The sequence below is a fragment of the Lissotriton helveticus genome, chromosome 8 (assembly GCF_964261635.1).
Source record: "Lissotriton helveticus chromosome 8, aLisHel1.1, whole genome shotgun sequence".
Lineage (NCBI taxonomy): Eukaryota > Metazoa > Chordata > Amphibia > Caudata > Salamandridae > Lissotriton > Lissotriton helveticus.
In genome coordinates, this window is record NC_136069.1 from 1,407,138,328 (window position 1) to 1,407,161,916 (window position 23,589).

General features: G+C 44.4%; 1 protein-coding gene across 4 annotated transcripts in view; it reads left to right on the top strand.

The window, feature by feature from the left end:
- CHODL (chondrolectin) overlaps nt 1-23,589 on the top strand; it is a 354,289-nt gene that overhangs the window by 162,563 nt on the left and 168,137 nt on the right. For all 4 annotated transcript variants that reach the window (XM_078656213.1, XM_078656212.1, XM_078656214.1 and 1 more), the window contains exons 2-3: nt 4,926-5,238; nt 5,910-6,067. In XM_078656213.1, the coding sequence (XP_078512339.1) occupies nt 4,926-5,238; nt 5,910-6,067 (471 nt within the window). The remainder of the gene's footprint in view (nt 1-4,925; nt 5,239-5,909; nt 6,068-23,589) is intronic.

The following is a 23,589-nucleotide window of genomic DNA, read 5'->3' on the forward strand; positions in this document are numbered from 1 at the left end:
CACACCCATGCCATTGTTCCTGCTCTGGGAGAAGTTTTCACTCTTCTTTATGGTTAAGCACTGTCTGCTCAAGAGCTAATTCAAATTATCCTTCAGAGGTTCAGACAGGGAAAATCTAACTCTCCAAAAGCTTATTTTCCAAAATATTTATCAAAAACGCAACTCAATGATTGAATTGGGCTTTTAATAAATATTAAAAATCGTGGTTGAAGAATTTCACAACTGTCCCAAACCCAATATAGCACAATTATTCTTTTAACATGTACTTTTGTTTACTTTATAGGACAGCCAGAGCCTTCCACACTGAGGACCTGACAGCTGTGACACTGAAACTGCAGGGCAGATGTCTGGCAGTGGTCTATCTTGATAAGAAAAAAAGCCATATAGGATGTCTTGAATAATGTATTCTAAATAAATCTTTAGTAATATGAACCATCCACCATTATCTTGAACTCCGGTGTATTAAGTGTTAGTCACAATGGTAATGTTTCTTTGTAGTTATTCCACTGAAATGCAGGACACAGAGCAGGCCATGGAAATGGAAGCCTGCTATAGATGGTGTGTGTAATCAACAGTGGCAGCAGATAGTAGTTTACTTCTGTGTGACATGATGTTTTCAAATGTATTCCTTCAATGTCACACAGGCCTGTGTACATTCAGGCCTGTGGGTCCCTGGGAGTTATGGCACACAACAATGTAGCAATGTGAGGACCTTCTTGACCATGTTCGGGGCCTTTACTTTTGGAATGCTCATTAGCCTACCACAGTGCTAGCAGGTCACAACTGCCTCTCAAATATCAATTATGTTACATGATATAGTACTACTGAGTATATGGATTTTGTTTACTATGTGTTTTTTTCAGTTGCCTTGTCATTCATAACAAATTTAAGTCAGCAAGTCTCATCATGATAGATACACAGCGTGCATATACCAATTTGTGCACTGCAATATCTGGGGCAATTTGTTCACCACACTGTAAAAGTAAAAGTCCTGGCAGTCCCCCTGCTTGGCAACAGTGGATCCTGCTGCTAGCAGACCTTTGCTGAACGGTGCTTCTTCTTGGCCCTGCACTAGAAAGCCAAATAATTCATCTGATTCATCGAGAACTTAGAATGTTTCCCCACAGAGACCAGAACTAGGTAACATAAGCTACCTGAGAACATTAACAAACCAGTGACAAATGGGACACTGAGCTAAAAGATCCGTTGTACTTTAGGAGATCTAACTCTGGGATTGTATTGGTAGAATAAAAACACCCAACAAATTGTAAAACTACCCTATCCTTGTCATTATTTGTATGACTCTTCAACCTACAATTTAGTGCTATTCAGGGTCACCCCTTCTGTTTACCTGGATACGTGAGTCCCTAATTGTGTCTCCCCAACCTGTAGTCCTAAAGGGATTCACATAGGGGACTACTCTGCACAAGCTCTAATTCCTGAAAGCATAATTGTACATTTAGAGGTGCATATTTGCACTCAGAGAAGCTGCGTACTGGTTTAACAGTGTACATTATTTCCAGAGGTTTCGGGAAAGGCAATTGAGGACTACTACATGTTTTTTTGTTTATTTGAGATTATTTAACATTCTGACTCTTATTACTAGCCCCATCAGTTCTAAATTGCCTTCAGGAACACTCAGGTTCAAAATGTTTCACCCGAATTCTGTGCCTGCTGCAACCTGAAATGTCCAGCTGAAATGATGGAATGGGCGTAGTGGTTGTGGAGGGAAATAACCATAGGAATTTGACGTGCTAATCCTGATTTCTGTATGTAATTAACCACTTTTCAGGAGACAGTAATTTTTTCCTCTGCGTTTTTTACATTTCCAGCCTATCTGAATGAATACACAAGGGTTCTTCAAGAGCAGTTTATGGAAGATTGCATTTGGCCATATGCATGTTGCCAGAGACCCCAGATTTTAAAACAGGGAGTGGACGTTCCCAGACTCCTCTCTAAAGGGAGAAAATATAACCCAACCGTTTTTGACTGGGCTCCAACACTTGGAGGTTCTACTGACCCTAATTGGCTGGTGGACTTGCTCAACTGCCTGAACTTAGACATTCAAGCTGGAGCTTCCTTCTGCATGGATTCTGCTTCTGGTATCCCTTACGCAAAAAGAGTGTTCCCCATTTCTTGACTCTAAGGAACATGTCTAAAGGTTCTCCCTATTGCAGAAGCACTAACCAAGGGCATCTAGCTCCCCCAACTATTGTGATATCAACAGTTTGCACATTATACTCTGTCGAACATAAATCCAGGAAATATTAAAGATTACTGGAGGTACTAAGCACATTTATTGAGGTTTGCCATACTGTGCCCTTTCTTTTACATTTTTCCACATACACTGTTAATCATTTAACGTTTGTTTTACTTGGCTTATCCTAGGGGTTTTTCAAACATAAGAGTGTTAAACCTGCTTTTACTGCAGGTCTCTTTTATTCCATTGATTTATTATTCTATTGTGAATTTTGTGTTTTGTTGTGTACTTTGATATTTATATGTTCTTACCGTAGTATTAAAGTGTGGGTGTAATTGCAACTCTGGCTGGATATTGAAATACATATTTTTTTTTAATTGGAGAAAATATACCTGGCATCCATCTAGTGTGGAACCACTTGCATCCACATTTTTGACTGCTTGGTGAACTTTGTGGCTGCAGACCTCGTGACAAAGCATGACAGCAATCCTTAATTTGTGATGTCTCTCAGTCCTCATATAGCTATGTATAATTTTGCTCTATATTGAAGAGATGCCGTTGGCGGGTGTGTCCTGAGTGTAAGGGACTGAAGTAAGTTTCTTCAAACTTGTGAATGGTCCAGTAGAATGCTTTGCCTGCAAGACATGTATTGTGCTTTCCAGGACAACGATATTCTTGCCACAGACCCCAATAATAATTCTATTTTGTGGGACTGTGTGGAACACAAGTATAATCATATCTGTGCAACCCTTTGCTTAAACAGGAGAATATTTTTGTTGTACACGGCGCGGTGTAATTGTAGGGACTCCTTCTAGTCTCTGGGAACAAAACCTGACTATGGAGCACGGAATATTACAATGAAATTAATGTGTTACTCTAAGTTGTAATTGAATCTTTAGAGGGGAACATTGATCTCTGATTTTTAGTACTCACACTAGGAATGAAGTTAGAGTTGGCTCACAATGGGTAGTAATAACCATGTAGGCACCACTACATCTTCAGGCTAGTTCTGTCTTTCCAGTATTTTCTATGACTACCCCATACACCACTACCTCACTTACCCTCACCATTGTATTCCACACGGTCAACACCACTCAGTTTACAAGTGGGATCAGTTGAGGGTGGGAACTAGGGGGCATATTATCAAGCATGGCGTTAACATTATCGCCGCCTCAGCGTCAGAAAACTGCCAATAAAGCTGCGATAATGGGCTTGATAATATGCCGTAGAGAATTCCCATAGAAGCCCATGTTCACACCAGAACATGGGCTTCTATGGGTATTCACAAGGGCATATTATCAAGCCCATTATCACCACTTTAGCGGCAGTTTTCTGCCGCTAAAGCGGCGATAATGTTAACGCCGTTTCTTGATAATATGCCCCAGGGTAACATACATTGTGCTGCTCTTGCAAGGATCTTTTCAGGTACATGATAAGCATCAAAAATCTGCTAGGCTGCAGAGAAGAGTTTAGAATGATGCGCACTGAAGTAATAGCATATAGTGGGCTATTGGGGTAGCATGATGATGCGCACATGGGTACTGTGATTGCATGGGATAAGCAGTGCATAGCATGATTATTAGCACAGTGTTTTTGGCTGTTGTGTAATTCAGGAGGAAATATGATTATGTGCAGGGCTGGACTGGGTACCGGTCGTTTTGGCATGCTGCCGAGCTGGGGGCCGATGTCACTGCGGTGGGAGCTAATTTCAATGATGGAGACCTGCGTGCGCTTCGAAATAATCAAAGCATAACAAATTTCGTTCAGCACACGCAGGTCACCATCAACGAAATCAGCCCCCTGCTCGGCAGTATGCCAAAACGCCCGGTAGCCAGTCCCGCCCTGATTATGTGTATAGGGGCATTTGATTCATGTAGTAATATACAGTATGCAAAATAATGTTCATAAGAGGTGTGGACAGCTATGGCTGTAGTGAAAGCAATATAGCACTAAAACAATTGCAGGGATGGAGTGTTTTGCACCTGTTATTCATTCATTTAATAATTGTAGCTATTACTTTGAGTACATGTTTGTAGTGTGAGTAGCCGGTTGACTATATGTTAGTATAAATGATCGTATAAGATGGTGGTTGACTATATAGTCAATATTGTGGAGTCCATACATGCGCAGGTCAATATTTTTGACCTTGACATTGTGACATACAACTGTGAATGTCACCTTATTAACAGATTACCCACGCATGATAACGAGCATATGGCATTGTCATCCTGATCAGTTTTCTAATATCTGGATATCTGACTTGTGGTGAACGGCATTGGTGGCCGACAACTATTTGCTGTGCATCATCATTTATGCATTTTCCAACGAGCACACACACTTCTTGGAAGTGCAATATCATGCAGTATGTAGCATGTAACTCTGATGTGACTTACAACCGCATTAATGTCGAATTAGTGCCCATAATCACATGCAACAGCCACCTACAGGTTCTCTGAGCTCACAGATTCATACTGAAGAATTTAATTGGTTTTGCAAATAAAATGTTTTGATAAGTTTTATTTTTATGATAAAATTCTAAATTCCATACACTTATGTTTCTTCTTTGCTACAATAGCTGACTATAGCTTATCAGCATATCAAAGGTTTAATCAAATCGACGTCTTGTGCAGCCTTTATATCTTTTGCACGTACTGTGGGATGCTACAGTGTTTCGTCAATCGTTAAGAAATAGTTTTACTCATATATTTTTTTACCTCCATTTTAGGTCAGAAGGTGTGCTTGGGGAACGCCCACGAGCCCTGTTACAAGATTGCCTACTTCCATGAAATCTCAAGGCGCCTTGGGTTTGAGGAGGCTCGACAAGCCTGCGAAATCGGGGATGGAGTTCTGTTGAGTCTTGAAAGCGAAGCAGAGCAGACACTGATCAAGGGTTTACTGCAAAACCTCACAAAACCCGGCTCTGGAATTTCCGATGGCGATTTCTGGATTGGACTCTGGAGAAACGGAAGATCTCAGACTTCAGCAAGTTCCTGCTCCGACATGTACGAATGGGTTGATGGAACCAGTTCAAATTTCAGGTAAAGGGTCGCAACGACTTGTAGGGATACATTTGTGCGAACTGAGTGGCAAGGTTCTCCATATATTTTTTTTATCTATTTGCTGCAAGTCAAGATTACAAGAAACCTACAAATATGCCAAAATGATGCGTGTACCATAATTTCCTTTTTTTTAAAAAAAATTAAATAAAGGGTTTGATATTTGAGACAGTGATTGCGTCACGGAACAATGAATAGTTTAATTATAGATTAGAGTAAAGGTGCTGTGAAACAAATTCAATGAGTTATAAAAGTAATTCACAGGTAATCCAAGAGTACTACGAGAGTAAGTCATATATACTCATGCATCGATCTTTGCAAATCAGGCCCAGGCATGTCACTTGCAATGTGCACCCTAAATATAGAGCCAAGAATATCAGTGGGACATAATATCAAGGACTATGTACCTGTGTGGCACATACATCTTTATAGTACCTAGATGTGGAGTTAAGAATAGTAAATATATACTTCCATATATTCACTTACCTTTCGATATTTTGTCCATGATATTCTTGTCCCACAAGATTGTTGGCATAGACATTCAGTAGTGCAGCCTTTGTAGTGCAATATGTCATCATGTTGAGTAGAACAATGTCTCCTACTCTTCCAATTGCCATCAAGTTTAAGCCATGCTTTCTATTTATCTGTGTTAGAAACTGGTACATTGATGAACCCTCATGCGGAAGTGAAGCTTGCGTTGTAATGTATCATCAACCGACTGCGAACCCCGGCATTGGCGGCCCCTACCTTTATCAGTGGAACGATGACAGGTGTAATATGAAACACAACTTCATCTGCAAGTATATACCAGGTGGGAACAAAAATGAAAAGCAATGTATTGATGATGTACATGAGAAATGCTTTTTTGAGGCACTTTTGAGCTTCATAACATTGGACGATGCTTAGTCTCACGGATCAGGGATTCATCTTGTAAAGAGATGACATTGGGGGATACAATAATAGAAGATGCATAAAGCATAGATTCAATAAGTTATCCATTGCGTATGCTGAATGTAGTTTTTAGGGCTCGGACTCCTTCCCCTGAAAGGGGAGGAGTTAGAGAACTAATGTTAAAGGAGAAAAAAAAGAAGAAGAAGAAGAAGGGCCTTGGTGAGAGGAATTCCACACATTCCTTTGCTTTTTCTGGCATCTGGTCAGTGATTCGTCTTCCCTGTGCTGTGTATGTAGTAGCCTTGAAGTGATAGGCTGTAAGTAATGTACGCGTGCCCGATGTGGCATTTTGTCTGCGAGAGCGAGCATGGCAGAGTGATTAATCTTAATTACGAGCTGTCAGAGTGCCCGTGTAATTGGAAGGGCGAGATTTTGATCGATACCTTATCACTATTGATCTAAACCCCGATCTGGTCGACTGAACCTTTGTTGCCTGTCATTGAAGGAAGAAAGTGCCTCTGTTACCAAGCTAGTTCACCCAATAAAGGACCCCGCTCCAAAAGATCACAAACAACTTCTAGCTTTCAAAAGTTTATTGTAAGGATAGGATAAGCTGCAAATACAGGCATCTCAGAATGAGATTCACGAGATACACAGGTCCAACTACATACATGTGCTCTCTGAAAGCCCTCAGACGAGCAACGGAAATTACTAACACAAGTTCTAAGAATAATAAAGCTATCAGCATTGACGCATATCTCTCCTTCATTTAAGTTGGAGGAAAACACACAGGTTAGGCTGTCCCTACCCTGCTCTAGATGGTATCCCTACTTAACCAAATCCCAACCTAACAAAGGTGTCAGCAGTGAATGACCCCCAAGGGAAGTCACTCACTCTTAGTCTCTTGGTGAAAACCTATAGTTCTCCAGTCATGACCCCTCTCTGCCTACCCATCCGCTCTCTAAAGGGTCCTCAGGTATCTGCTCTAACTCCACCCAGGGGTGCTGTCCCTAATACAAAACAGTCAACAACATTTGAGACGCCCCTCATGAGACGCCTCTCACGTGGTGTAGCTTCTGGCTTTTTCCATGCTGCTTTGTATTGGGCCTCATACGTTGGAGTTGACCTTGCTTCTCAGACTCTTCTCCGGCCCGCTGATACCCCTTAAACATTCCAGAACCCTCCTCCATGTCTGGGCCGTCTACTGAACAGACCTCTATTCATATTATTTATAATCGGATCCTCCCTTTCTCTTGCAGACAGACATCTGCAGCCAAGAACCCAACTCTCATAGACTTCCAAAAAGGTTCGCAACATTTCTCGGCCCAGACATGTACGTGTAAATCAATGTTAAAACATTTCAGGCCTACAGCATTTCTCATAATGATTATAGCATTCAACTTCTTCATTAATTAAAGCATGTTAATACTCTTATTCTATTATTCAGTAAACACATCTATAAATCATGGCCCATTAATGCAATGACCAAAACATTATTTCAATCTATGTCGTGAAAAGAAACACCTTCCCCTTCCCTTCTAGCTCTGGCCCTGAGGCCTACCACATTCTGCGTTTAACCACATGCCATCTTACATTTTAGCAGCTATACGACATGGATTCAGGAATAATCACATCTAATAAAATCATATAGTGTCACACATTTCTGTATTAGTTCCACTTCTACTTAAATCTCTACATTAGCTATACATTCAGAATATAATTGCAGATACTACTAGCACTCATGGCATTTCTCCTCATGATTTGTGCTTACTACAGGTAAGTGTGATGCACTCATACATTTAGGTCAGTTTGCGCTCTCTCAGTTCCCCCCTTTGATGACCTCTCGGGGTCATCACTAACATTTAAACTGCAGTTATTGCTAGCATAACTTGTCTCTGCGCTTCCAGAGCCCTCAGACTCCTGTACTGATTATCTTGTATGGCAGCCAATCTCTGCAGCTGCTCTCTTTGGGCCCTTTCTGACCTTCTTGCTCTGTACCATTTGAATACCCTCACCAATCCCCACAATATGATCCCACAGATCAATATTATGATGATAGGTTTTAGTATATACCACACAAAGCTTTTGCCTAAGGTGGAGATCCACCCTCCAACTTCACTCATTCCGTGGCCCACCTTTTCCCAGACATTTTCTCTACTCAAGTCTTCGATCTCCTTGTGAATATCAGTTATGTTCCTAATAACTTTCTCAAGGGGCTTCGAATTGTCTGGAATGTAAGTACAACATTCCTGGACCTTCAAAGCCTTACAGACTCCGCCCTCTTTTGCTAGTAGGACATCTAACGCAAGACGGTTCTGAAGAACCATAGCCCTTATCGATTGCATCTCTCCTTCTACCAGCATTAAGGACTGAGCAGTGCTGGCAGACAACCTGTCGACGACTGTTGCCAGTCGTCTAATTTTAACATCATTAAGGATTAGTCCCAAAAGAGGGAACATAGCTCCAAAGACATCTCCAACCATTTCTGCATCTCCTACATCTCTCCTTCCCCTCGATGATGTCTTGCCCTCGATGATCACTAAGTCTTGTGCATGATATATTTTGGGGAAGACAATTGCTAGGTAACATGATCCATACCAGTTGTCAGGTAGTCTCACATAGGCATTTCTTCCACATACAAAATACACATTTGGAATCACTTGCATTCCCTTCAGGAAATCCTTAGTATAGTACTCTATATTGAAAGCATGTTCACAGTCGACTTCTCCCACGTATACATTTTCATAATACGTTTTGGCTCGGTGAAGACATAGCTTTCCTCTCTGCGTCTTATCTAAAGCTATTGGACCACTACTACCCTTTCTCTTGTGTGCCTTCTCTTCCTCGGTCCAATCTGTTTTCCATTGTCCTGATTTTTTCAAAATCTTTTGTCTCCTGTAACGATCATCCACCTGCCCTATGAACTTCTTCTCGACTTCTGACACTTTGCATGTCAGGTTATTTCTACGGGCATGTGAAGTATCTAAGGTAATCCAAGGAATGAAGAACTTAGCCAATCTGTCTTCACTCTTCCAGTAGTCCCATTTGTTCATCTGCTTATAATTTGGGACTTCTGGCAACACTGAATCATAGTTGGAGAAATAGTATTCAAAACTATCTCTCTCATAAAATATACTAAGCAATAAGCTACATGTAATGCCATATGTCAGCGGGAGGTGATGATATCTAATGCCTTCATCTACAGACGCCGGCAACTGCATGCAGACGTAACAGTCCTTAACCTCCATGGCATCCACGTATTCATATAAGAGTTTAGCATAAGCATTTGACCTAAAGTCTCCTTGGGACTCATCTACGTGTAACCTGCGGGCTTCTGCAGCTAATAACGCTTTCTCTTGAGTGTTTTCCCTTTTCTCACCAGCAACAGTGGGTGTAAGCGTTTCTACAGATTTCACATCAGTTACCTTCGCCTCTTCCTCATGTCCCTTTACATAAGAAATTGTTACCACTAAAGCTATTAATATTATCACTCCTACTATTAGTGTACCTATTATACATTTAGCTCTGCGGTTCTGGGTGCCGGCTTCCATTTCGTCAGACAATATGGCTCTCTCTTATCTTAGCAAAAAGTTCTTTTCTTCTCGTTCCTTTACAGTCTCTTTTTAATCCTTTTGTCTTTAGAATCCACACAACTGGAAGCTGACAACCTTCTTCGCAAAAGTCCTTTAACAGTTCAATAAAGACAACCCTAGCCCTTCTCCATCAACTCAAGGGAAGTTCCCTAATATTCTCTGCTTCCTGGGCGCTAGGTAATCTTCTTTGTTTCTGCTCGCTTTATTTACAAAGTCCTTTAAGCATCTACTATCAGGTTTGTACCTGCAGCTTCGATAGCAAAGTTCAGTATTTCCAAACGAAGATTGTGCTCTTCATGGGCTGTTATCGTTGTACCAAAGTCGGGGAATTGCAATTCTGAAAGAAACATGTGTTTTAACTTGCTGAGGCGGGGAGGTCTGGGGAGCATGAATGTTAGTGACCCTTCTTGTTCGACTCCGGGTACCAACAGTCGTATTTCCACGGTGACGATGGGCTCAGAACTGGACACCACCACCGCTCGAATCCTCCCTGTCTCCTGTTTCAAAGACATTTGTCGCCAGATATGTCCACTCAGGTGTGGAGTATCTTCTGTTAGGCACACGCACTCTTCTTGACCTTCTTCGGTCCGGTGCTTCAGCGCCCTGAGCACCTTCTTCCGGGTCTGAGTCTTCTGATATCGGAGGAAGGGTTACCTCTGGAGTTGACCTCAGGCTAGAGCTCCTTCTTTGCGGCCAATTAGCTTCTCCACGTGCCCTTCTACTCCTTCTCCTTCTTGTCTGTTCTCGCTCTCTGTCAGACCTGTCAGTGTCTGACTCGTACTCCCAGCTACTTTCTCCTTCTGTAGCGTCGTCTGTTTCGCTGTTATACTGACCGTCCTCAGCTTGGTCAGACTCGTTCCCTGCTTCCGCTGGCACCTCTTCAGCTTGACTAGCCCCCTCTATGGCTTCTCGGTCCTCCGCTGGACGTCTATCCGAGAGAGGAGCTGTTTCTTCCCGAGGTGCTGGAACCCTTCGCGTATGTGACGCGTGGATCCAATTGGGCAGGCCTCCCACCTTCACAGCCGTATTCGCGATCAGGATGATCTGGAAGGGCCCACGCCAACGAACATCCAAGCAGCTTCTTCTCACATGTTTTTTCACCAGGACCCAGTCCCCAGGATACAGGTCATGGCACGGGCCCTGGCACGATGGAACCTCGGCAGCCTGCACCTGAAGGGACACAGAACGAATGGCGTCAGACAGCCCCTTACAATAGTCCAGGATCATATCATCTGTGATATTTAACAGTGCAGTAGTTGGGACAGATGGCAGCCTCATTGCTCTCCCCATTAACACCTCATGTGGTGACAACCCCGTTCTTCTGTCTGGGGTACTACGAAGGCTCATGAGGACCAATGGCAGGGCGTCAGGCCAACTCAGGGTCGTTGAGGAGCACACTTTTGCAATTCGGGCTTTGATCGTGCCATTGATCTGCTCCACAATTCCTGAGGCTTCTGGTCGGTAACTACAATGCAACTTCTGATCGATATTCAGAGCTGCACAAATCATCTTCACAAGCTCGCTGTTGAAATGCGTTCCCCTATCTGATTCCAAAGAGGCCGGCACCCCGAAGCGCGGAATGAGTTCCCTAAGCAGTAACTTGGCCACTGTGAGGGTGTCGCACCTACGTGTAGGGTATGCCTCAACCCATCTGGAGAACACACAAACAACCACCAGGACATAGCGGAGGCGGTTGCACCTCGGCATTTCAATGAAATCTATCTGCATTCGATTGAATGGACCTCCAGACCTTCCTATGTGACTCAGTGCAACTGGTGTTCTTTTCCCTACGTTCAGCTGCTGACAGGTCACACAACGCTGGCACACTGCTTCTGCTGCTATTCTAAACTTAGGATTGTACCAGGTCTGTCTAAACACTCTCAGCATAGCGTCTCTCCCTAAGTGTACGGGACCATGTATGAGTCTGGCCATTGGACTCACCATCTCATTGGGCAACACTGCTCTGCCATCTGCTGAGACCCAAAAATGGGACTCCCCCATTACACATCCTGCCTTTTCCCATGTTTCTTTTTCAAAATCAGGAGCATTTTCTTGCATGTTTGCCAGTTCGTCCCAAGTATCAACAGTTTCCAATATCATGGCTAATTCAGTCCTTACATTTATTCCACCCACTTCCACCTCTGTGAAAGAGTACCCTTGTTCCGCGCAATACCGCGCAACTTCATCAGCATATCTATTGCCTTTCGAAACGAAGTCCTCATTTCTGGTATGTGCGGTGCACTTTACAACTGCGATACCTGCTGGGCATTGCAACGCCTCTAACAACAGACGCACAAACTCTCCATTGCGAATGGGAGAGCCTGAAGAGGTCATGAACCCTCTTTGAGACCATAACTGCCCGTAATCATGAACCACCCCATAACCATATTGGCTGTCGGTGTATATGGTGACTCGAATTTGATTGCTTGCCAAGCAAGCACGTGTCAAGGCAATAATCTCGGCTACCTGAGCGGAGTGTACTCCTTCCAGGCACCCAGCTTCTACAACTCCAGTAATTGTACAAACAGCATAAGCTGCTCTCAACTGCCCAACTTCGTCTCTTACACATGAGCCATCGACAAAGAAAATTTCGTCTGGGTCGGTCAGTGGCTCATCTACGATGTCGGGTCTGGGTTTGGTGCATAGTTCAGTCACATCGAGGCAGTCATGGTCTGTACATTCATCATCATCCTCGATATCATTTGGGAGTGGCATCAAGGTGGCAGGGTTCAAAACAGAGCATCTCCTGAGGGTCACATTCTCTGCAGCAAGAATAACTTGCTCATAGCGCGTGAGCCTGCTGTTGGTCAGATGCTGTGTTTTGGTCCTGGTCATCAACAGTTCAACAGAATGGGGCACGCACACCTCTAACGGGTGCCCCATGACGATATTTTCACATCTTTCAATGCTGACACCCGTTGCAGCAACGGATTTGAGACATCCGGGCAACGCTGCGGCTACTGGGTCTAAAGTAGCCGAGAAATAAGCAACTGGTCTGCGGGCATTCCCATGGATTTGGACTAACACAGACAACGCGCAACCTTCTCTCTCACAACAGTAAAGCAAAAATGGTTTATTGTAATCAGGCATTCCCAATGCCGGAGCACGACACAGGTCCTCTCGCAGCTGTAGGAATGCCATCAAACAGTCTTTGTCCCATGGTACCGGATCGCTCACCTCCTTATGCGTCAGTTTTTGCAAGGGCTTTGCTTTCAGTGAAAAGTTCGCGATCCACTGTCGGCAATAACCCACCATCCCTAGGAACATCCTGACCTCTCTCTGTGTCTTAGGCGCATTCATTTTCATGATCGCCTCTATCCTGTCTGGTGACACCTTTCGTTTGCCTTTCTCTATTCTGTGTCCCAAGTACTGCACCTCTGTCAGGCAGTACTGCAATTTTCCCGGGGACACCTTGTGCCCATTGGCAGCTAGGTGATTTAACAAAGCAATGGAGTCCTCCCTGCAAGCTTCTTCTGTTTCTGACGCCACGAGGAGGTCGTCTATGTACTGGACCAGAACTGACTTCTGGGGCAGCACTAGACTTTCAAGATTTTTCTTCAAAAGCTGGTTAAAGATCGATGGGCTCTCTGTATACCCCTGAGGAATACGACACCATGTTAGAACGCGACCTTCCAGCTTAAATGCGAAAAGAAAATGGCTTTCTTCGTCCAGAGGGATCGAAAAGAAAGCCTGAAAAAGATCAATCACAGTGAACCACTCAGCTTGGAATGGAATCTGAAACAGTATCACTGATGGATTCGGTACCACTGGACAACACGAAACGACTATGTTATTAATCTTTCGAAGGTCCTGCACTATCCGAAATTTCCCATTTGGTTTCTGCAGACCCATAATCGGGGAGTTGCATGGACTACCCACGATTTCTTTCAGTATTCCCTGTTTAATCATGGACTCGATCACGGGCTTTATGCCTGCAATCGTTTCTGGAGTCAATTTATATTGGGGTGTTCTTGGGAACTCAGCATGCGGTTTCACTACAATTTTCACTGGGTCCACCCCTTTGACCAATCCAATCCCTTCCCCAGTGAAGTCCCATACTTCTGGTGCCACTGTCTCTCTCAAGTCCCAGGGGAGCTCATCTACTGTCAAAGTAGGGTACAGCTCCACGCATATTCTTGAGTTTGCAACTTTGAAGTCTGCGTCATCATCATTGGTCAATACCTCCACTCCCTGAGGTGTACAGTATATTGTACAATTCAATTTACACAACAGGTCTCTGCCTAGCAGACACACAGGACTTGAATCGCAAACCACAAACTGGTGCTCATCGCTGTACTTCCCTATTTTCACCTGTACTGGTTCTGTCAATTGGCTGGTTATTCTCCTGTTTGCGACCCCCACCACTTGTATGGTCTCTCCAGACATGGGCAGGTCTGGAACTGCAGCTGATCTGATCGTGGACCTAGTGGCTCCTGTGTCCACCAGAAATGTCGTGGGGCACCCTGCTACTTCTGCTTCGACATAGGGTCCCCTCTGGTCCACCTCCAAGGCTGCCCCGAGGGTGCAGTCTTCTCTTTCCACTCTCTGTCCGGTTAATGGGTCCACATAATAGCATTCTTCTCCTTCTACAAACAGGGGCATCTGTCTATAGGTCTTACCCATAGTCCCTACTCGAGGAGGTTGCGGGAACTGGGCTCGGGGAGGAGCCCCCCCCCCTTTTAGCACCTTTCCCTGGTATGGCGTCACCCCTCTCGTAGGCACTCTCTGGACCTCTTCCTCCTGTTCCTCTTGTTCTCCTATCTCTACATTGTAGGGACACTCGCGTTTCCAATGCCCCACCTCGTTACACTGGTGGCACCTAGTCGTTTTCTTCAAGGCAGCTATGTCTATTCTGGGTCTAAAGGTGGAACTCTCCTCATTGCCCTTGTTCTGACTGTACTGCTTCTTTCCTCCTGTACCTGTTCCTTGCTGCTGTTGCTGCTGTCCCCCCTTCCCTGCTGCCTGCATCTGTACCACCATCAACTTTTCTTTTAGTTTCTTAGCCTTGGAGTCTATCTCATCACAGCAGTACCTGGCATACCTCAGTATTTCGTCTAGGGGTTTACTTTGCCAACAAATCGAGTGTTGCTGAATCATTAAACTAATATCCGGTCTCAGTCCCAGGACGAACTTGGACACGAATTGCCCTATGTCTTTTGGATCCATTACATCCAAGCCGCTATACTGTTTAAACGCCTTCAGCAATCTCTCGTAATATTCGTGGACGGTCTCTTTGGGTTCCTGTCTGGTTCGGTCTATTCTGACCCAATCTATGTCTTGCATTGGCACTTTCTCTTTCAGCCAAGTCATCACTCTCTCGAATTTTGCCATCACAATCTCGGACGGCCCATTAGTCTTAGCATCTCTCTCCGGCTCCGTTGTGGGCCACTCAGCGCTAACCTTGCATGCTGTCCACAGATCTCCTGGTACTACAATGTCGAACAGCGTGTTCAGATCTATCCATAGGACCTTTGAGATTTTTACAAATCTCTCGACTTGCTTGTACCACTCCACTGGGTTTTCCCGCAATTTGGGGAAGGAGGTGGTAAAAGCAGCTAAATCTCCCCTACTCCAAGGGACATGCACATAGTTCCCATTGGCGACTTCACGCAAAGGGTATGCTTCTATTCCCTGCAGCCTTCCTGGTGTCATACCAAGCGTGCTTCTCCTGACGGTCCCTTTCTTGGACCACCTCTCTTCCCACTTATCTAGTGCCCTCCATGTCCTTATTCCAGTGATCAGTTCCCTTATGTGCGTTTTCAGCCCAATCGTTCTCCTCTCATCTAGGTCTCGATCTGTGTAATGTAGCCTGTGGTTACCCTGTAATGCTTTGGTTCTTGACAGGTCCACCATATATTTGCCTGCTAGTTCGACTAACTTCTCATGGATTGCTCTCGCCTTTCGAGTGATGTCCTTTGCCATATACAGTATTTCATCCTGCTCATACATTTCCATTCTTTCTAAAGGCAGGGTACCATCTATCATGTCATCCAGGTCTGACCTTAAGCTGGCGACATCGAGTCTCTTAGCTTTTATCTCAGCTCGCAATATGTCTTTCGAAGGGGGCTCACTGGTCTCCCTACCATCCCAACTCCGAGCTCTACGTTTGGGCTCGGGAGAGTTAATGAGTGCTCTCCCTTGCTCCCATCTCTCCAGGTCCCATGCTCGGCCATCCGATCTTGGAAGGTGATGGAACACGGGCCTGTTACCCCCACTCTTGCTCTGCCCACTCTCTTCTTCTTCTCTCCTTTCACCGTACGCCTCTCTGTTATTTTCCCTCTGGTCGCTACTCTCCCTTTGCCTAGTATCGCTCAGTATCCGATACGATCCTTCCTGGTTCCCCATATTCCCTAGGCTGCGCTCATTTCCGTCATCACAGGGACTATGATGCGACCTCTCACAACTCCCATTCAGTTCTCTGGTGCCGGGCACACAGTGTGGACACTTAAAGCTGTTTCTGTACTCTTGCGCTCTCCTCTCCCCTTCACTGAGTATTGGGCACGCCACCCCTCCACTCCCGGGGCCCCCGTTTTCCAGGTCTGTTCTATTCCCAGTCCGGGCCCAATGGGTGACTCCCCTACTATCTCTCTCTCTCCAGTCCCACTCCGGGCTGCTCTCCCCAGCCCCGCAGTGAGTCCGAGCTCTGCTGTCCTGACTTTCCCTTTCAGCTTCTGCAGCTATGATGCTCTTGTGAGCCTCCACTGCCTCATCCCACTTCTTCATGTACTCATTTAGCTCTTGAAAGGATTTTCGTCCAGTTCCCCTCAGATCCGCTGGCCATCTAGGGCCCCCAGGATCCCCTCCTGGATCCCCTGCTGTGTGCATCGGGGTGCTCCACTCTCTCGGTATCGGCATCTGACTTGGGGAATTAATCGTATCGTTCCTCCTTGCCGTCCCTGCTCTTTCTCTGTCCTTCCGTACCCGTTCTTCCCCTCTTGCTCTCTCTTGGTCATATATCGATATTATAGGACCTATGGTAACAGGTACCTGTAGTGCATCTGGTAATCCGTAGGATGTGGCGCACTCCGTTTCCGGCGCTCTTTGTACCACAAACCTCCCGACTACCTGTTGCACCTGACTAGGCTGGGACAGCTCTTTCTTTGCCTCAGGATCCCACTCTGAACTGGGAAGCGGTCTATGCTCTCCTGCATTGCCCCCCTTTTCTCCTTCACTATGCTCGACCTCTCCCCCTGCTCTATTATACGGGGGTGGCCTGTCTGTCAATAATCTGTTTATCAGGCTGTCCTCTGTTTCGCTCTCATCATCTTCTTCTAGGGGGCTTTTATTTCCAGGCACCTCTAACACTGGGTACAGTTTATTTACTTCCATGTTATGCACTCTCCATCTTTTAGCATCCGCATCCCACCTGGCATCCTGCACTGCCCTTACCGATCGTTTCACTCTTTCTTGTCGTCTGTTCATATTCTTTTCATGCGCTGCCCTAATCCATGCATCAAGGGCTTCAAACTGGGTCGGTCTAGGCAAGGGTCTCATTGAGGTCATGACTGATTTTAATCGATGTAACACCTCTAATCTGAACGTCCCGTACTTCGGGAACGTCAGTTCCTCATTTCCTTCAGTAATCTTACTCCACTCTGATATCCAAAGGATCGTATGCAACCCAACATTCACTGCCATGTAACGAGCCGGCGTACCCTCCGGCGGGGCTTCTTCCCCTTCATACGATCCCCGCTTCTCTTTTTTAAACACCGCTCTCAGCCATTTAAAACACTTCATAATTATACGCACAATATCCAGCCTCGCTACTCTGTTTACTTCCTGATGACAATCCACCAATCCTGTCGCGGCTTTGCTAACTTGGCCTATCGCAGCGCGGTCTTTCTCCGGTCGGCCAATCACAGAGCGACACTTTCTGACGTCTTTGCTAGCTGGCCTATCACAGCGCGGTCTTTCTCCTGTCGGCCAATCACGTCGCGACACTTTCTGACGTCTCTTTTCTCCGCTTCGCAGCAGCACCCCTCCTTTCTCAACTCGTCTCCCGGTCATGCATGCGTCCCATTCATACACCGAAAAATGACTACTTCCGACCAAGCGGTCACTTCCCTCGACTGTACGTCCACAGTCTATATGTAATTGTCAACACAACTGACGAAATGTCTATCGTCTCTCTGATAGGTTGCTTACACACACAGTAACCTCCGACCAGCGTCCGTTACTCACGCACTCACTCTTACGTTCCCCCTATCTCGGTCTTTCGGGTGATCAATGGTACCTCATGACCCCCTTCACACTATTTGACAATTACTCTGGGTGTCCGATACACCCGAACCACTTAAGCTCTCCTTGAACTTAAGATTTCCACCGGTTGCGCGCGCTCACAACCTGTTCCACAGTCACTCTACAGACATTCAACTCCGCCAGACATTACAACATAGATACAATACAAAAACACCGCAATCTAACACGCATGACCCTTTATACTCACTCTCGACCGATACTGCTGCTTTTTCTGTCTCACGTCATCCGGATCTTCTTCAGCGGGCGGTTCTTCCGATCATCGATTTCTAGGGGCCTTGGGGTAAGCTAACCTGGCCTAGGTCACCGTCCTCAAGAAGGCAACCATCCTCTATAGCTACCAACTGGAAGGGCGAGATTTTGATCGATACCTTATCACTATTGATCTAAACCCCGATCTGGTCGACTGAACCTTTGTTGCCTGTCATTGAAGGAAGAAAGTGCCTCTGTTACCAAGCTAGTTCACCCAATAAAGGACCCCGCTCCAAAAGATCACAAACAACTTCTAGCTTTCAAAAGTTTATTGTAAGGATAGGATAAGCTGCAAATACAGGCATCTCAGAATGAGATTCACGAGATACACAGGTCCAACTACATACATGTGCTCTCTGAAAGCCCTCAGACGAGCAACGGAAATTACTAACACAAGTTCTAAGAATAATAAAGCTATCAGCATTGACGCATATCTCTCCTTCATTTAAGTTGGAGGAAAACACACAGGTTAGGCTGTCCCTACCCTGCTCTAGATGGTATCCCTACTTAACCAAATCCCAACCTAACAAAGGTGTCAGCAGTGAATGACCCCCAAGGGAAGTCACTCACTCTTAGTCTCTTGGTGAAAACCTATAGTTCTCCAGTCATGACCCCTCTCTGCCTACCCATCCGCTCTCTAAAGGGTCCTCAGGTATCTGCTCTAACTCCACCCAGGGGTGCTGTCCCTAATACAAAACAGTCAACAACATTTGAGACGCCCCTCATGAGACGCCTCTCACGTGGTGTAGCTTCTGGCTTTTTCCATGCTGCTTTGTATTGGGCCTCATACGTTGGAGTTGACCTTGCTTCTCAGACTCTTCTCCGGCCCGCTGATACCCCTTAAACATTCCAGAACCCTCCTCCATGTCTGGGCCGTCTACTGAACAGACCTCTATTCATATTATTTATAATCGGATCCTCCCTTTCTCTTGCAGACAGACATCTGCAGCCAAGAACCCAACTCTCATAGACTTCCAAAAAGGTTCGCAACATTTCTCGGCCCAGACATGTACGTGTAAATCAATGTTAAAACATTTCAGGCCTACAGCATTTCTCATAATGATTATAGCATTCAACTTCTTCATTAATTAAAGCATGTTAATACTCTTATTCTATTATTCAGTAAACACATCTATAAATCATGGCCCATTAATGCAATGACCAAAACATTATTTCAATCTATGTCGTGAAAAGAAACACCTTCCCCTTCCCTTCTAGCTCTGGCCCTGAGGCCTACCACATTCTGCGTTTAACCACATGCCATCTTACATTTTAGCAGCTATACGACATGGATTCAGGAATAATCACATCTAATAAAATCATATAGTGTCACACATTTCTGTATTAGTTCCACTTCTACTTAAATCTCTACATTAGCTATACATTCAGAATATAATTGCAGATACTACTAGCACTCATGGCATTTCTCCTCATGATTTGTGCTTACTACAGGTAAGTGTGATGCACTCGTATTCGTATTCAAAAACTTTATTCGAAACATAAAATGAATCATAAAAGTATTGAACTAACATACATGTAATTCATCTTTCCTTTAAAAGCTAAATTAAAACAAAGACTTACACAAGAATTTAGGAAAAAGACCTAAAAAATGACAATAGTTATAACAAGAACATCTACATTCTCAAATTTTGTAAAATTTCAATACAGATTGTGCTACCCATAGATCTTCCTAATCTTTAGTGAGATTCTGATGAAGTTTAACATTGCACAACAGATTTCCACAGAAGTTAGTGATAACAAAAATTCATAGCCTTCCCTATAGGTGCAAGGTTGCCTGCCCTTCAGAATTGGTTTAATAAACCGGAGTCTTGGCTCTTTATACAATGAACAAAAAAGAACCAAATGTAAGGTACTTTGTCTGTCCCTATTATTACAGGGACAAGGGGGCAGTCTCTCACCCCAACCCCCTTGTTTAGGAAAGGCAAATTGGTAGTGTAGGGTCTCCAGTCTAAACCTTGTTAAAAGGAATCGCCATTGCACATTATGGGTAAATATTAAATAATACTGGGGTTGGGGTTTACAGATACGGATAGTATCATTGTCAATTATGTTGTCCCTGCAAAGCTGGTTCACAGACATCAAATACTTTGCCTTTATGTCCATTTTGTAATTTCCCTCGATTTTCCCGGGACTATAAAAATAGGAACCAAGATCGATTTTGTTCAACATGTTACAAACATAGGACAACCAGGGTATCTGCTTTGAGTTATCTAAAGCCATGCAGTCAGTAATAATTTCTTTGGTTAATTGCAGGTCTTCTGACTGCCAGATTTTGCCCCATAACAGTAAAGGTGACAAGCAGATTGTATCAGAGACACTAACCATACCAAGTTCATTATGACAGAAAATGTTTGAGGTACTTTTTGGGACTGACAAGACTCTTTTTATAAAGTTGTTTTCCACCACCTGTATTGCGGCAGGCATTTCAGTCCCCCACACCCCTGCCCCGTAGGTAGCTACAGATAGGCATTTTGAAGTGTAGAGAGTTCTAAGATGCGTTATGTGTTTCTGCCCCAGTTTGCTACAGAAGCGGAAAATGCCCTCTATCGCCCTTGTCATACTCTGGGCTCGAACCTTTATTACCGGTGACCATCTTAGTTTACTATCAAACAGATTACCAAGATAGTTGAAATTATCCACTTTCCCAATTGTGCGGTTGTTTACCACGAACTTCCTAACAGACGACCCCTTGGGGCCACAGGACATTATAAAGGATTTTCCAAAGTTTACCTTTAGATCTAGATCAAGCATGAATTTATTAAATGCGTCTAAACACACTTGCATGCCGTTTCCTGTTAATGTCATTAGGACAGTATCGTCCGCATATGAAAGCATAGGGACGCTTTTACCATTAATTTTTGGGAAATCGCAGCCCTGATTTAGTAGGTACTGTTCAAGTCCGTTTGTATAAACTAAGAAGAGGAAAGGCGCCAAGATGCATCCTTGACGCACTCCTTCAGTAGAAGGAATTGGTTCCGTTATTTCCCCCCCAGTGCCAAACCTGATGGACACATTGGTTGCTTCATGCAACCTGCGAAGCAAGGACACTAGAGGTTCTTCAAAGCCCATGTCAATCATCATCCTCCACAACTTGTTCCTGCATACAGTATCGAAAGCGCTTGTCAAGTCCATGAAGGCCAGATGAATAGAAGATTTTTTGGCCTTCACGTACTTTCCCATGATTAGTGCCAAATTAAGACACTGCTCATTTGTCCCCTTTCCGTGTCTGAATCCATATTGAGAGTCAACTATCAATCCAACAGAATCTGCCCAACTTTCCAATCTCGCCAAGATTACTCTACCTAGGATTTTACATGCGGCATCTATTAAAGAAATCGGGCGGTAACAACAAGGATCGGATCTGTTGCCTTTCTTAAAAATTGGCACTACCGTTGCCTCTTTCCATGTGCCAGGGATACGGCCAACCACTACAGCATTAAAAACATTCAATAGAATAGGTGCCCACAAACTAACCTTGGATTTAAAAAGATCCAGAGGGACAGCATCTGGGCCTGGAGCTTTTAATGGTGCTCCTTTCCCTAGGGCCTCCTCAATCTCAGTCAAAGTGAATGAAGAGCTGAGGGTCAGGGCCGAGGGAGATGAAGACACCACATCCCCTGTCCCCTCATTGTCTAACATTAATGAATACGAATTAGGATTAAAAATCTTACTAAAATGTTGGACCCATTGTTCAGCGGTAACCTGGATGGCTATAGCTTCATTATTATTGCTCTTAAAAAGGGGACGATTAATTACCTCCCAAAATAGCCTATTATCTTTCAGTTCTGCTGCCTTTTCGAGGTCATCCCAAGCCCTGGTTTTCAAATCCTGTTTTCTTTTTGTAATGGCGTCTCTATACGCCTTCCTACTGGTCCTGACAAGCTCTTTATTTCTAGGCTTTTCACACAATGCTAATTTCAGTGATCGGTGTGTGGCAGAACATACAGAATCAAACCATCTAAAGGCCTTTTGGCCTCCCTTTCTTGTAGGCTTTTTTAGGCACTGTCCTATATAGGAGCACAAGTTCTCAAAACTTTCAATAACATTTTGTGAATCGGAACCTGCTAAACACAATTCTATATCATTTTTACAGTTTACAACAATATCCTCTTCCAACTTGTGCACATTTATCTTCCCCCATTTCAGGGTTACACCCTTATTTTTGTTGTACTCAATGGGTTGTTCCCTTTTCCTTGGTGGTTCTTGTGTAGGAACCCATATAGATAATAATAAAGGGTTGTGGTCACTAGTGGGATTTGCCACCACCTCCAGCTTTTCCACATACTTAAGAAAGGTACTTGATACCAGAACAAAATCAATTGTACTCATTTCTCCCCTCAAGCCCTGGAAACTTGGTATATGCGGGGTATCTGGGGGGGACCAGGGGTCTACCACACATAGATCATTGGTTATGATGATATTATTCAAGGCATCCCCCTGCGGAGTGTGCCTAAAGTGGTTTAGGGGCTGGGCATTCAAATCCTCCAAACCGCATACATTTGAACCCCCATGACTGCAGAGTGTACAATTGAAATCTCCAACCCATATAATCGGCGAGGAAGGATGCCTGCAGCGGATTTTACCTAGAGCATACTCCAAGTCTTCAATTACCAAAGTGTCATATACATTGAAGATATTGTAGTACCAATTAATGAGTAACACTGCTTCAGGGAATAGGTGTTCCAATAACAATACTTGGTACCAATTTGTCTCTACCAGTGTCATAGTACGCAGGTTCTGTAGTGTTGTTGACAATGCTGTCAACATACCACCTTTTGCCCTCCCCGATGTAGATGGGACAGCCGAGACAGCAAATGATTGAAAGCCCTCTATATTGCAGGTAGTCCTAGACCAAGTCTCTTGAAGACACAAGATTCCATGGGTTTCCACAAAATCTAACCATATCTCATCATCTAATTTGTTCACTATTCCAGAGATATTCCAGGATAATAGAGATATTAGTGCTGATGATGATGATGATGAGGACCCTTGCAGTCCGTGACTATTTCCCAAAGCATCTGTTACGACAGTGGTATTGGGGTTGAGCAGTGGTGACATATTCTGTTCGTGGCCATTATCTAAGGTGACCATTGGCATAGCAGCGGAGCCCATCTGTAGGTATCCAGCGCTCATGTTATTACCCTCACATGTTACTTTCACAGGCTCAACATCATTAGTGCATATACCTTGATCTTCTTTCGTTCCCCCACCTGGTATTGTAGATATTGTCCCTTTAATCCTAAGTGGTGGTCAATCAACCTCATCCAAGTTCATAAAAGGGTCAAAGCGATTCCTCAATGGGATGTTGTTGTTATAGTTG